The sequence below is a fragment of the Mytilus edulis genome, chromosome 3 (assembly GCF_963676685.1).
Source record: "Mytilus edulis chromosome 3, xbMytEdul2.2, whole genome shotgun sequence".
Taxonomy (NCBI): Eukaryota; Metazoa; Mollusca; class Bivalvia; order Mytilida; family Mytilidae; genus Mytilus; species Mytilus edulis.
This window is the reverse complement of record NC_092346.1, coordinates 27,651,222-27,666,125: the sequence shown is the minus strand read 5'-3', so window position 1 is coordinate 27,666,125 and position 14,904 is coordinate 27,651,222. Positions and strand designations below refer to the sequence as shown.

General features: G+C 30.2%; 1 protein-coding gene across 1 annotated transcript in view; it reads right to left on the bottom strand.

The window, feature by feature from the left end:
• LOC139516130 (uncharacterized) overlaps positions 1–14,904 on the bottom strand; it is a 39,637-nt gene that overhangs the window by 6,326 nt on the left and 18,407 nt on the right. Inside the window, exons 7-11 of the mRNA XM_071306007.1 lie at positions 9,899–10,020; positions 8,818–8,940; positions 7,443–7,542; positions 6,762–6,845; positions 5,170–5,256 (exon numbers count right to left, since the gene is read on the bottom strand). Coding sequence (XP_071162108.1) covers positions 5,170–5,256; positions 6,762–6,845; positions 7,443–7,542; positions 8,818–8,940; positions 9,899–10,020 — 516 coding nt within the window. The remainder of the gene's footprint in view (positions 1–5,169; positions 5,257–6,761; positions 6,846–7,442; positions 7,543–8,817; positions 8,941–9,898; positions 10,021–14,904) is intronic.

The window sequence follows — 14,904 nt, the reverse complement described above, 5'->3', positions numbered from 1 at the left end:
TCAAAGTGCTTTTTGCAACAGGTGAAAATCAGCTGTTTATGGAGTTGCCTCCCATATAGTAGGAAGTCACAAAAACATTTTTTTTTTTAAAATCTTGACAAAAGTGGCATTTTAATTGAACTTCAATATATGTTTTTCACATTGAACATAAAAAAACAATCAACTTTTTCATTTAGTGGTATATAAATAGCAGGGAATTCCATCAGTATGTAAATCTCAATGGGGAAATACCCCTAGTTTTTAGTACGAAACTGTTTATAGCACCCTTAAGCAAAACCTTGTATGCGATATATAAAAAATTCTCAGCTTTTCTGCATCTGTACACTATACCGATTAAAATGATGTCTTACTTTAAGGATTGTGACCACAAATAGTGAAACTACAGCTCTTTTTTTATGTCGCGCGGTAGTGGCATATTGGCCAGTGGCAAACAGTTTAACTGGCAAATCCCAAACATTTCCTGTATCACATTTTCATCAGTTTTACAAAGAAAATAAATCATAAAATAGGGTTTCTTTTAAATAAATAGAATAAAAACTATGAAATAGGCATGAATAAAGTTACTTTAAATAGATTTTGTTCCTAGTACTATATGAACTAAGTTATAGCTGAGTTGAGAAAATATTGAAATAGTGTTTTTCTTAGGAATGGCATGTGTACCTTTTTGACTATAAAAAGTACCAAATATATATTATAATGAATAAAACTTTATGTAACACTGATCAGGAGTAAAGGTCAAAGTAGAAAAAATCTACACTTTTCATATGCAACTTTTGGTTCCAAATATATGAGAGATTGAATAAAAATATCATGACGTCGCAAAAAATTAAAAAACTTCAATATTCGCACAGAGTCTGGTTTTCTTTTATCTGGTTGCTGTGTACAAATCTGTAATATTTGCATTAAATATACCAAACTGATGCTTTTAAATTAATGTATACATGCCGTACAATATTTTTCAGAATTATTTTACTCCATTTGCAAACACATTTCTATGCTAAAACATCACTAATATTTTGTATTTGTCCCTTAAGGGTGCAATCAACAGTTTTTTACGTGACGTCATTCTGTAACAGGGCATGTAATAGTGGACCCATCATGCAGAAGTCAGATATTCATAGTTATATAGATATCTATACATCAATGGAAAGATAATTCTATGAACTTTCTGAATAAATAAAAAAAAATCCAACATCTCTTGTTTAAACATGCAAATTGGTACAAGTTATCAGCTGGAAATTAGGCATTTTCCCCCTAAAAAACCTTAAAAACAGACCACCTTTGGACACACGGATCAGTAACCTGTGCATATATTTGAGATTTCTTATAATATGCATTTCGAAGAGATTATCCGGCTGATTTAAGTAAATGTAGTTTCAGCCTACGTTCGCCTGCTCCGAAAGGAGCTATCTTACCTGACAAATCAAAGTGCTTTTTGCAACAGGTGAAAATCAGCTGTTTATGGAGTTGCCTCCCATATAGTAGGAAGTCACAAAAACATTTTTTTTTTTTTAAATCTTGACAAAAGTGGCATTTTAATTGAACTTCAATATATGTTTTTCACATTGAACATAAAAAACAATCAACTTCTTCATTTAGTGGTATATAAATAGCAGGGAATTCCATCAGTATGTAAATCTCACTGGGGAAATACCCCTAGTTTTTAGTACGAAACTGTTTATAGCACCCTTTTCATCAAATATAGTTGACCATTTGCTTATGGTAATTGAAAAAGAAACCAAAACACAAAAACTTAACATTGACCAATGAACCATGAAAATGAGGTCAGGGTCAGATTATACCTTCTAGACAGACAATACACCTTACAATCATTAAATAAACTAAATATAGTTTACCTACTGGGTACAGTTTTTGAAAAACAGACCAAAAACACACAATTTAACATTGACCAACAAACCATGAAAATGAGGTCACGCCAGATGATACCTTTGGGACAAACATTTACACCTTACAATCATTTTATACACCTAATAAAGATGACCTACTGTTTAAAGTTTTTGAAAACTGACCAAAACACAAAAACTGAACACTGAACAAATAAATGGAACAATTGAAAGGAAAATGTCGGTCTGACAGAATTTATTTAACCTTGACCTCATTGTGATGGATCTTAAAAATGTTAAAAAGTTTATGTGATACTTGTAGTAAAACATTTATTTTTAAGACTTTCAACATTAAATTAATGGTCAGTAGAACAAGTGAGACATTTAAGTATGTGAGGTCTTGTTCTAAATTTTTTTTTTTTTTTTTTAATCATATAAATGTGAATCGACATATTTAATCATGAGTACATCTCCAGCAATATAAGAAAAGGATGGTAGACGAAAATTACACCTGATTTCATAAGTGTGAAACTAATGTAGGTCTTCCAGCTGTGAAAAATATATCTATTGAGCAAACAGGTGTGTTATTTAATTAAAATCATTCATGTAACTTATGTTTGATAATCGAAGTACATATAGGTTATGTTTGATAGTACAGTGTATAAAAAGGGAAGTACAAAAAATTATGAAGTATAAAATTTGAAAATGTATTTATTATATTGTTTGTGTAATCTTTTACTCAGGCCAAAAACCCCACCACAATATAGGACTCAACATGACAGAATTAATAAGATTTCTCTTTTGAAGTGGTAAAAAAAGACCAAAAACGGTGTTTGTACTAGACATACATGTACTCAAACTAGACTTGTCTTTGGGTTTTGTTGTGGTTCAGTTGTTCATCAAATTTACCATGTTCTAACCTGAACTCTGATTTTACTTTATTTGTCCATCAATAAAGTTTATCTTCTAAACTAAACATAAGTTTCTCTTCATTGTGATTATATGCACTGGTTATATAAGTCCCCAGCTTTTGGGTTTAAATTTGAAAATTGAAGTGAGTCATCCTCTTATTCAAAACAAAACGAGTACAATGATTGAATGAGACTGCTTAGTATATACTGTGGATTCATTAATATTCGTTGGATACCAATTTTCGTGTATTTCGTGGGTACAGGAGAACCAAGAATTTAAATGTTCAACGAATTACATTTTTTTTCTAAAGTAATGTATGCACACTGTGCCGAAACCACAAAATTAGATATCCACGAAAATGCAGGTTTTCCTCAATCCACGAAAATTGGTATCCACGAAAATAAATGAATCTACAGTACTTGGACATAAAATTACCCTTTATCTGTTTGACAATTCACCTCAAACTTGGAATATCAGAAAGGGTTGTTTGAACCAAGTATGGTGAACATTGAAAGAGTTGTCTGCCCTTTATTTCTAGTCTGAACGGCCTTTAATAGGCTGTTAATAATTTGTACCAAGATTGAATGAGTGTTTGAAGCCACTTATAGTACTCTTGATTATATCATGGCTGCCAGTTTTGAGGCTCCCACAGGGTACCCCCTCTAGTCGCAAGGCCGCTTTTAAATTCGTCGAGAGGTCGTTTTTAAGGGAAATGTACAGGTCGCAGGTCGTTTTTCCCCAACACAGTGGACGGAAGTCGGTCAGAGGTCGTTTTTGGAAGGCCCACAGGTCGGAAGTCGCCTCTAAAAATCCCAGAGGTCGCAGGTCGTTTTTGACCCTGCCAGAGCCTCAGTTTTATAGTTGCAGGAAGGCCGAGTCATAAAGAAACTATTTGGATATAAAGAATATTTCAGGTTAATTTTTTAGAAACTGTCATAAATTTTGCCAAAATATGTAAACATCAGGTTTTAACAAAATTCCCATACATTTTTTACATCAATTTATTCATTAACCAACTTCTTTTTATGTATGCAGTACAGATGGACTGATTATTGGGAATGAGGATCAATGAACCAAGTAATGTGTTGTACTTTCTAATTATAGAGTTAATATCTACTTTTGTAATAATTATGACTTTTTTTATAAATTTATTCTGTTTTTAACATATATATGTGAATTGACATAGTTAATCATAGCTGTTTCATTAATTTTATGCATGGATATAAATCTACCAGTGTCAGGCTGAAATTATACCTGAATTCATAAGCGTGAAACTAATTATTCACAGGTGTTAATCAAAGTCCATTTTAGTACAAATAAGCAACTTATTATCTAATGTAATATTAAGATAAGTAATTCTGTCGACCTCTGACTGTGAACATAATAAAGGGTTGTTCAAACTTAGTATGGTAAACATTCACAAAGTTGTCTGCCCTGGACATCTACATTTTGTCTGACATTTTAATGTATTACTTCCCTCTTGTTTAACTTTATTTTGTGTACCAATATTGAATGTTTGATTGTTGGTGTTAAATGATAATTTTAAGTTTTATCTTATGGCGGCCATATTTAATGGGGGTAGGAAGCCAAAGTGCACAAGGATTACAACCAACCTATGACAGGAAATCATGAATTAAGATTGAAAATTTACTTTTCATGATACTGCTATGAAAAAGTCTTTTAATGAATCCTTGAAATTAGACCTTAGATAGGTATTTACACATTTTATATGATGTTTCTATAATGCCTACTTATTTTGGATGAAGACTGTACTAATTAAATAATATGTTCTGTTCTGTCAACATTTTGATTGCAAACTGACACAAACCAAATCTATTGACACATTGTGCAATAACTTAAATGGTTAAGGTGGTACCCAACACTTTCACTTAAATTTATTTGGCTCGTTTAATTTTCATAAAATTTTGTCAAAGTATTTACTTTGACCCTTAAACGATTATATAAAAATTTCAAAAATTTGGAACCAACCGTTTTGTCAGAAAAATTACACTGGTTATATAGCAGTTTGACAAACATCAATTTTGATCATTGAGAAGTTTAATATTCCTTTTACAACACAACGTAATTAAAACGTTTAGCTGACTTTACAGAGTTATCTCCCTGTAGTGTTAGGTACCACCTTAAGTTTCTGTATTTCCCACTTGTAAATATATGACTATTTTTTCCTAAAAGTCTTGGTAACCTTTTTTCTTTACCATAGCGAACCTGTGTTTAATGTTTCGATGTATTTTACTACAATCTTTCGGCTGTTGTCTGCTCTATGGTCGGGTTGTTGTCACTTAGACACATTTCTCATTTCCTTTCTCAATTTTTAAAAGTTTTAAACATTAATCAATCTATCAATAAAATGTTGTGCCCCAAAAAAAGCAATATGTAATGTATATATAAGTACCTGTATTGGACCCCATTAGAAATCCTATGGGAAGCTCAGATGCTAAAAATGGATGTAAGGCTGCTTCTCTTGGTTTAAATCTTTTGTCTGAAATTAAAATAATTTTTTTCAATTTCAATAACTGTTATCAGAAATTATTGCGTGCATTTATTATTGCGATTTTGTCATTTTAGAGTAAAATGCGATTTTAGAAAAATCTTGTCTAATCCAACATATAAAAAATTTTAAAATATGTGTTTAAATTATTGTGATTATAACCCTGTTGCACTTTTTGCAATAATAAAAACTACGCAATAATTTCTGAATTTACAGTACTGAAGAAACACGAAATTCAATCATGCCTTTAAAAATCTTAATTAATGCAGCTGAACTATTGACTTCAAATAGGCTCATTTGTTGATCTAGAAACCAGACAGTTTAAATTGATTTCTTAGCAAACTATCTAATATATTAAGCATAATTTTTTTCATTCATATTAAGTAATTTCTTACTTAGCCAAGCATGTTTGATTATCAAAGAGAAATCAAACAGCTTAAACTTGATTTCCTTAGAAAAATTGCAGAAATTAAATTAAATTAAATGACTTTTTATTTTATTCATGTTTATTAATTTCTTACTCAGCTAAGTGTGTTTGTTTGTCAAAGTGACATTTCCAGATAATTTTATGAGGTTAAAAGACTAACATTACAGTACCTTAATTGCACTGAGTACCAAATTTGCACCCATTTTGCAAAAGCAGTAGAAATCTTACAAGTTTTCTTAGAAACTAAACAATTTGTAATTTATAATTTGCTAGTATATGAAGGTCTTTAAACAAAGCTAAATATGTTTAAATATACTGAAAACAGTCATATTATATATCAACTGATGATGTATCCAGTGAAAAAGTTAAGGGCATACAATAGTTACTGGGGAGGTTCTGTCGTTGCTTACGTTAGATGTTATTTTCACGACATCAACTGTGACTTGTCAGGAAAAGATGCATCATTGGACTGTTTTTACAATTCAAACGGATTTAACTTGAAAACGAGTTCATGTACCCCTCTTTTTTTAAATGACATTTGGTCTATTATGAATGATTATTATTTGTTTATTTGTTATTTACAGCATGGATTACTGTCACATTGTTTTTAAAATGTAAAGAAATAAAACAAAACATCAGTCATCAATTTTTATGGAAGTAAACTTAGCATAAATGCAATTAGTTACAGAATTTTGGGTTGTTTGTAGGTCAGATCAAACACCACTTTTTTTTTTATTCATTATGGATTTAAAATTAAATTTGTTGAACTCTATAGTAAAAAAAGTATCCATTTACAAAATAAACACAGTAAGGAAACTTTTGTCAGTGTCTTAAATTAATGTAAGTGAAATAAATGTCAAAATAGGTGCAATTTAGGTACTCTCATATTAGCCTTCTGAACCCCTTTCTTTTTATTGAATGAATATGTACCTTGGTTAGGTTATAATGTTAGCCCAAAAAAAAACAATACATGAAAAATAAATTCTTACCTGAGTTATACTGCATACTACCTGGATTATACTGCAAACAACTAGCCAAAAAAGAACAAACTTGTAGAATAACTCCTTACCTGGGTTATATTGCAAACAACCAGCCAAAAAAGAACAAAACTTATAATCTCTACACTTCAGCTGATCCATTAAATGATGACAGACTGGAATAAAAACAAGAACATATGTACTGGGAGCTATTGATCACTAATCATAACAAACCCTCCTCAATGTTGTCAACATTGTACAGTATCTAAATACAAAATTTTCATATATATTCATGACATTTTAAATATATAATTTTTCAGCAAATAGGAAGTAAAACATGGGAGGAACTGTGACGGGGGTCACATGTTTTGGCACAACCAGATGAAGCTTTGCGCCACATATCAAGAATTAGATCTAGTAAATTCATTTTTGGGCTATTAAATTAAGATTCATATTGAACATAATATCTACTGCATTTTTTATCAAATGCACGCTGAAATTTATTTACATCCGTTAAGTAATTGATCTTCAAACTTGAATTTCATTGTTGCAGAGTTAATATACAAGATAGCAACAACAATGCTTTATCAAAAAGACAAATTTCACCAAAACATATAACATGTATTACTATTACTAAGTTTTTTTTCATACATTTGGTGCAAGGTGAACAAAAGATATTATCAAACCTTACATTTAAGGTCAACATTTTGATTGGATAATAATACATCATTTTGTGACATGGAATAATTCAGTTAATTTACATTTGTTTTTACCATTTTCCTGTGTGTTTGTTCCAGTGAAACTCTTCAACTCGCTGTAAAATTTCCCTTTCTGGAAAACATGAGTAGGTAGTAATCCTAAGACCTCAGTCATCTAAAAAATATTAAAGAAGAATAAAATGATTCACTGAGGGCAGCCAGATACTACTGCAGAAGTTGAATCCTGAATAGTTGGAGCAAATTTTGACACAATATTCAAGCTTGATACTGTCTAAATTTGGATTGTGATCAAATTTTTGACATAAAATAGATTTCTGACAAAAAATAAATTGTCAAAGATCTTATAAATTTCTTTCTCCAAACTGTGCAATCGGCGATTTCTTCCTAAAAGTTAAAACTTTTTAAAAAAAAATATGAACCCCTTAACCCCACCCCCCTAAATTTTTTAAATCCCCCCTTGGAGCAATTAACCCTAAACTCAATCCTAGACTTTCCTTTGTAGTATGCAACATACACTTAAATACAAGTTATTGTCTGGAAATGTAAACTTAAACACAAGGTATTGTCTGGAAACTAGATAAATGCTTGTTTTTGGTCCTTTTTGGGTCCCTAATTACTGCATGTTAGGGACAATTACCCCCAAGTTCAATCCCAGCCTTCCCTTTGTGATATGGAACCTTGTGTTGCAATGTCAGAGGGATCCATTAATTTACACAAAAAATATTGTCCGGAAACTACAAATTGCTTATCTTTGGCCCCTTATTTGGCCCATAATTCCTTAACTGTTGGCACCATAACCCCCAAAATGAAACCCGACCTTCTACTTTTGGTATTAAACATCATGATTCAATTTCAGAACTATTGAAATACTGATACACAAGATATTATCCTGAAACTAGAAAAATGCTTATTTTGGGCCCCTTTTAGGCCCTAATTCCTAAAGTAAACGGTTGAAACCATCATCCCCTAAATCAAACCTGAACTTTATTTGGTGGTATTGAACATCCCTAACAATATTTTATAGAGATTATTCACTTTAACTGAAGTAATTGTCTGGAAACCAAATGTGTCTTCGGATGAAGACGATGACAATGACAACAAAGACAACATCCACATCATACGATCCCCAAATTTTTTTTTACAGTCGTAAAAAAATAATGTGTATGCTTGGCAAATTGTATTGACACAAATCTTTTGTTGAAAACCACAAGTTGGCCTCTAGTTCTACATTTTGTTTGGTGTTGTTGGGTTGTTGTCATTTATGTACCGTAGATTCATCAATTTTTTTGTGGATACAAATTTTCATGGATTGAAGAACAACAATAGTATATTTGTGCATGTACATTATACCTTTTATCAGATATCTAACTGCCATTTACTTCAAATCAAATTGAAAAGTCAGACAGATTATTTTTGACTACCTAGTTACCTTTTTTACAATGGATTTCTCATCACCACCAAGAAACAGTGGTTTTCCAGCATACAATTCTGCCAAGATACATCCAACTGACCAAATATCTATTTCTGATCCAAATGGAATTCCAAAAATTACCTGTAATAATAAAAGTCAATTCTTGTTACTATAATCAGTACATGTATCACTCCTTTTATCAGTGGCGGATCCAGAAATGTTCATAAGTGGGGGCCCACTGACTGACCTAAGAGGGGGCCCGCTCCAGTGATTCCATATATAAGCAATCAAATTTTTTTCCAAAAAGGGAGGGCCTGCCCCCCCCCCCTAAATCCGCCTCTAAACATGCTCTGTTCTCCTGCAGTAGTAGACCATCAGTACTAAGGCTAACATCTCCTCAGCAGCTAGTGTTTTTATTACTGGCATAGGATTTAAAATGATGTATCTTATTAGATATTTTCCAGTTCATGATTTATGTAATTTTACTAAAACTAAGGTAACAACACCCAACAGCAAAATTGCCTTTTTGCACCAAAATTGTTTATAACATGAATGGTTTCTGCTGTTTAAAACGAATGACATTTTGAATACAGCTTATGTAATTTGTTAGTGCATTTTTAGTTTGATCTTCAACTACAAAAGATGGTGTTCCCGCCTTTTTCATTTATTGAGTTTAGTTTACACCAAACTAGTTTGCAAGGTAGATTATCAACAAATTTTGAATTTTTAAGTATAATGATTTCTTGCTACACTTTGTCAGTTATTTAGTAGATGCACGAGGGTCTGGATGGGGGTGCTTCATTGTAGTATTCTTTAATTTTTGGGGTTATTTTTTCAAAATTCTCTATGCATAATGTTTTTGCCCTGATTTTCTACATTCTTTAATCTTTTTTACTTATTCTGCACATTTTGGTCCATTATTTTCTATTTGGAAACCCAATCCAGACTCACATGCATGTTACTGTATATTGAGTAGATCACTATCAAGGAATGTCTAAAATTGCATATGAGAAATAAAACTGGTTGTTGATTAGTCTTTCAAAAATGTTTTATATTTTTATGAACGAATTGAATTAGAACATAAATATAAATTCCTTACCTCAGGTGCTCTATAGAGTGGTGTTTGAACCTCAAAATCTTCATAGTAAAGAGAAACCTCTTTATGTATATGATGGATGGCATTTCCAAAATCTATGACCTTCAATGATCCAAGGTCATCCTCTGGAAATAAAGATTATACAAGTGAAACAAAACCTTTTGCTAATATCACAAAGAGGTATCATTATATTTTATCATTACATCTTTGTCTTCTATGTTTATCATCAGTTGTAAATCTGAGGTTTTGAAAAGGGCACAGGCTTTGATGGATGTTTAAACATTGAGCAAGCAGTTTTTCAGTCACCAATTTTTCAACCATTACAATAACCAAAATGCATTGATGTGATCTGAGTTTGATCCATGTTCAGAACAAGGTCCTCAAACACAACCATATTTCAAAGATGGCAACTCAAATTGAAAATATATGCAATTATAATTGTCAACTTGTATTTTGTCATTGGAAAATAGGCTGGGAAATGATTCTCTCTAAATTTTTCTTACATCGAACATAGGAATCTTCTTTCTTTCAAAACTCACAAGGTTTATATTAGATTTTCAAAAATTGATTTTTTTTAAACTACATTGTATAAGAAATAAAACAATGAAAAGAAAAATAGGGTTAGCAGGCAAAATTTTTATAGGCACTACATGGATAAAACCAGAGGATTCTGAGTATCTGACAAAAAGTCAAAACTCAGATCAGCAAACATCCTTAACATACAGAGGGCAGGCACTTAGTTCATGCATATTCAGGACGATATTATAACTTAAATAATTCCAGCACGATTTTATAGAAAAATCAATTTGAAATATAGGATACACTAACAATATGTCTAATTATAACCAGTAAGAAAGATATTTCACAAGAACATATACATGTAGAAACAAAGAAAAAGGAATTTCCAAAATATTTCAATAAATAAAATAATTTAGTCATTCTTTTATTTCCTCGTATTTTTTTTTTATTATTGAATTAATATTTCCTTCTTTTTACAACACTCCTAAAATTGATGTATTTCTGGTTGTGTGTCTGATATATTTAAAATTATGTGGATCTATCAAAATTTGTTGGATATTAATTTTCATGAGTTCGTGAGTTAACCACAAATTAAGTCTTTTACTGAGTACACCAATTTTCTAATTGATTTGAAATGCAGATTTTATTTTAACCATGAAAATACATTTTTTCCTCATTCCAGGAAAAATTAGTTCTCACAAAAATAAATGAACCCCTAGTACCTGGTTTAGTTTGGACTTTTTTTCCACAATATTTTTCAGGTAATCTGGTTTTCCCTTATTATTAAACACACAAATTTAAAAAGTGTAGCTAATCCCCAACAGTCAAATCAATCATGTACGAGCTGAATGGATATTTGAAAGCAAAATTATTCACCGAGCTCTGTAAACAGATAAAACAAATGATACTCAGAAACGCTGCGACAGTATCAGATTGGCTTTTCCCGATAATAAAGAATAACAATATCACAAGTTGACATTTATTTTCCTTATGTGACAAATCAACATCTTAAACATTATGGACAAAATTCCCAAGTTATACAATTATAAAAATCGAATAAAATTTTATGTCCACTGTGCAAAGACAATGAATTTGTTTTAAATCAAATAAAATAAATGATTTTCACCATCAAGACTAGCAAATGCTATTTTCTTCTAATGGTCTTGCGGAATTAAGTTACCGATGCAGAGACGAGATAAAAGATAAATTGATTGTCCTCGTACGGTATTGTGCAATATGAGGTTATTAAAACCCATCAAATTCACTGAATCAGATGATATTACTCGTAATCTCGCTGATCTGTATCGGTTCAGATGAAATAACACCGATTTATATGTAACAATTGACTGTAAATTGTTAAAATCCATTTTAAAACTAGATTAGAAAGTGATGTAAATTACCCAGGATTTGTTATAGATCAAAGTTAATTTGTCTTTATGTGACAACTTGTCGCTACCTATTTTACGTCTGGTATTATTGTTGGTCATTTAATTCCGTTATTTTGCTATTAACTCCGTCTTCCCTATTGCAGTTTTTGTAAATTACGGTAATGTATTACATATCCATTTAAACTTTTTATTTAGAAACTGACTCAATACAGAGACCATGAAATTATTTTTTTATAGTATTATTACCTTTAACATATTAAATAACCACTAATATCTGAGTTAACCATTTTACAATATCAATTATTCAGATTTGATTTGATTTTTTTTTAAGGCAGATCTATTTAAATATTAACTTATGATTTAAATGAGTTCTGTCTGAAAATGATGATTTAAACAGTTCATAATAAGTACCAGATTGATTATTGTTCCCCGAATATCCAGTGGCAAGTATTTCATGCATATTCAAGGCAAGACAAAATCACCAAGAAATGTTTAACACGACTTTTAGCACAAGTGCTATGTCATGGCACACAGAAGTGTTCTAATCAATATTTTCAAATAGTTATTTGGGACTTGATATCAGTTTGACAGTTTCTCTAAAAATTCATCATAAGATCTATTCAGTTGGCACCATTACCAAATAAAGAAAGTTGTTAAGGCACTTGGTATAACACTGCTACTTTTTTGTTGAAAGGTAACTCTTATATGGTGTGTGGGGTCTAATATTGCAGTATTTCCTAATGTGCTTCTGAACCTGCAGACCAACTGAATTTAAAACCATACAATATGAATTTATTTTAAAGCTAGCGTAATACTAAGATCACTGACTTATAAAAAACTACTTTTTAATTTTTGATTTATTGCCGAATATTTAATCTTGACCATTGACTTTATTTATGCAGTCTACTATTTAACCTAGACACCCACTTAATACTCTGACGGTCTGACCACCCAACTTTTAATGAACTCTAATTACAGGGTTGTTTAACAACCTTGACTATACATGAGAACAATATGTTTTTACTTCTAATGTTATTATTGACCATTTAAACTTGTACTTTTGACATTATTTCTTTTGACCAGTTGCAACTTACATAATGTTTTATTTACTTTTTTTAAAAGCTGACTCAATACCTAGACCACCAACTTTTTGTAATGGACGAATGGAAATTTAATGTTCAGTGACAAATATTACAGGCATACCTAGGATGAAAACATGTTTTTGAGAATACTTCCTCTTATAAATCACAAGTTTTATACTGAATTTAAAATCACTTTGGAATTACAAGTTATACAACTGACATAAAATAATTTCTACCAAAAAAGTAAAACAGTACACTCATATTGACCAATGAAAAAATCCATAATTTGTTATCAAATACTATCTAAAATTCAGAATATTTTTCCTTCTTTGTTAGCAGTTTCAAGGTTTTATGTTATCCTTACAACATTTTATTGAAAACAAAGTCTGGCACAAAAACTTCAGTCTACTTTCAACTGGAAAAAGTGGGGAAAATTATGATTCCACAGTAAAAAAAGTTGCAATATAAAACAAACATTTCTTAATAAATTGTAATCTTAATCTTAGTCTCCAATCCATTTAACTTTATCTAAAAACTATGGTCCAACCACAAAACTTATTGACCAATGACGTAATCAGAGATTGTTATTAAATACTATTTAAAATCCAATTTTTCACTTCTTCGTACTATAATATATGTTATCAGTCTTAAGTGTTTAGGTAATCTTATGGCATGTTCTTTTAGATGCAAATCTGATGCAAAAACTTATGTCTTCTTTCAAGAAGAAAAAACCTGGATATTTTGAAGGATTAATTAAAAATTCTTTTTTTTTTAAATGTGTACATTTAAATCGTAAATCGAATCTCAAATATCACCAAAAAAATATTTTTCTGTAAATTTGGTACCACTACAAAACCAATTATTATAATATGATTGCATAATTAATATATTTAAAAAAAAATTTTAAAACAAATGTGTCAATTCAAATAGTAAATTGGATCATATTCTTCAATATTGTATCAGCAATATGACGGAAAATCTGTTCAGTAAATTTGATACCATTGGTTTTAAAAGTGTCAACAATAAAGATCTTTAAAGTGCATTCGCACAACAAAAGTAATTAACAAAACTTGACCCCCAGAGGCTTTTAAAACAGAAAATTTTCAATCTTTAATATCAATAACAATATCAGTCTTATTATCATATTTATTGCTATAATAGATTTAAATGTTTTGTAAAATGGTAGGGAAGTACCCTAATCAACCCATAATTTCTCTCCATTCAAAAGTATTATTATTAAGACACTGCTAAAATACTTAAATAATAAATTAATTAATCAAGTGGAATGAAAAAACAAGAGGTACCAATGACAATGTGCCATGTACTTTAATCATATGAATTACAGAATATTGCAAAATTCAAACCAGCTCTTATGCAATTTTTTAATTTTTCTAGTTCATATTTTGTATTTTTTTTTTTTAAACAAAATTTTACATTACATGTATAAACCATTTTTTTTTAATCATTACGTCAAATACACTTCTAACAAATTATTTATGAGTCTTTCAAATTTTGGATTTTTCATTTAAAACCCAGCTTTAAAACAATTAAATGACAAAGCAATTTTTCTACAATAACAATTAATTCAATTTGCAATTCATTGTTGAGTTTTTTAGTGTGAGTAACGAACGACCTACTTTTAAACAATTAAATAAACCGCAACTGGTCAATTTAATGCACATCTTTTCCGTTTAACAAACCACCCTTTTTCGAAGCAATGACATAGCAATTTTCAACAATATAAAACATTTAAATGGTCAGTTTAATAATATACACGAACAAAGCAGTAATTGATATTTTTAAAATAATTGTTATCTAGTCACTTAACTCTCTGAAACAATAACAAGGAAATAATTTTTCATCAAGAATCTATAATTAAACTTTTTTAAAGGGACAAAATAACAAAACATAACCTTGATATAGCTATAATAATAGTTATTACTGTAAAGTCAAAAATTATTGCGTGCATTTACTATTGCGTTTTTTAAAAATCAAGATAAAACTGCATGATTAATTTTTC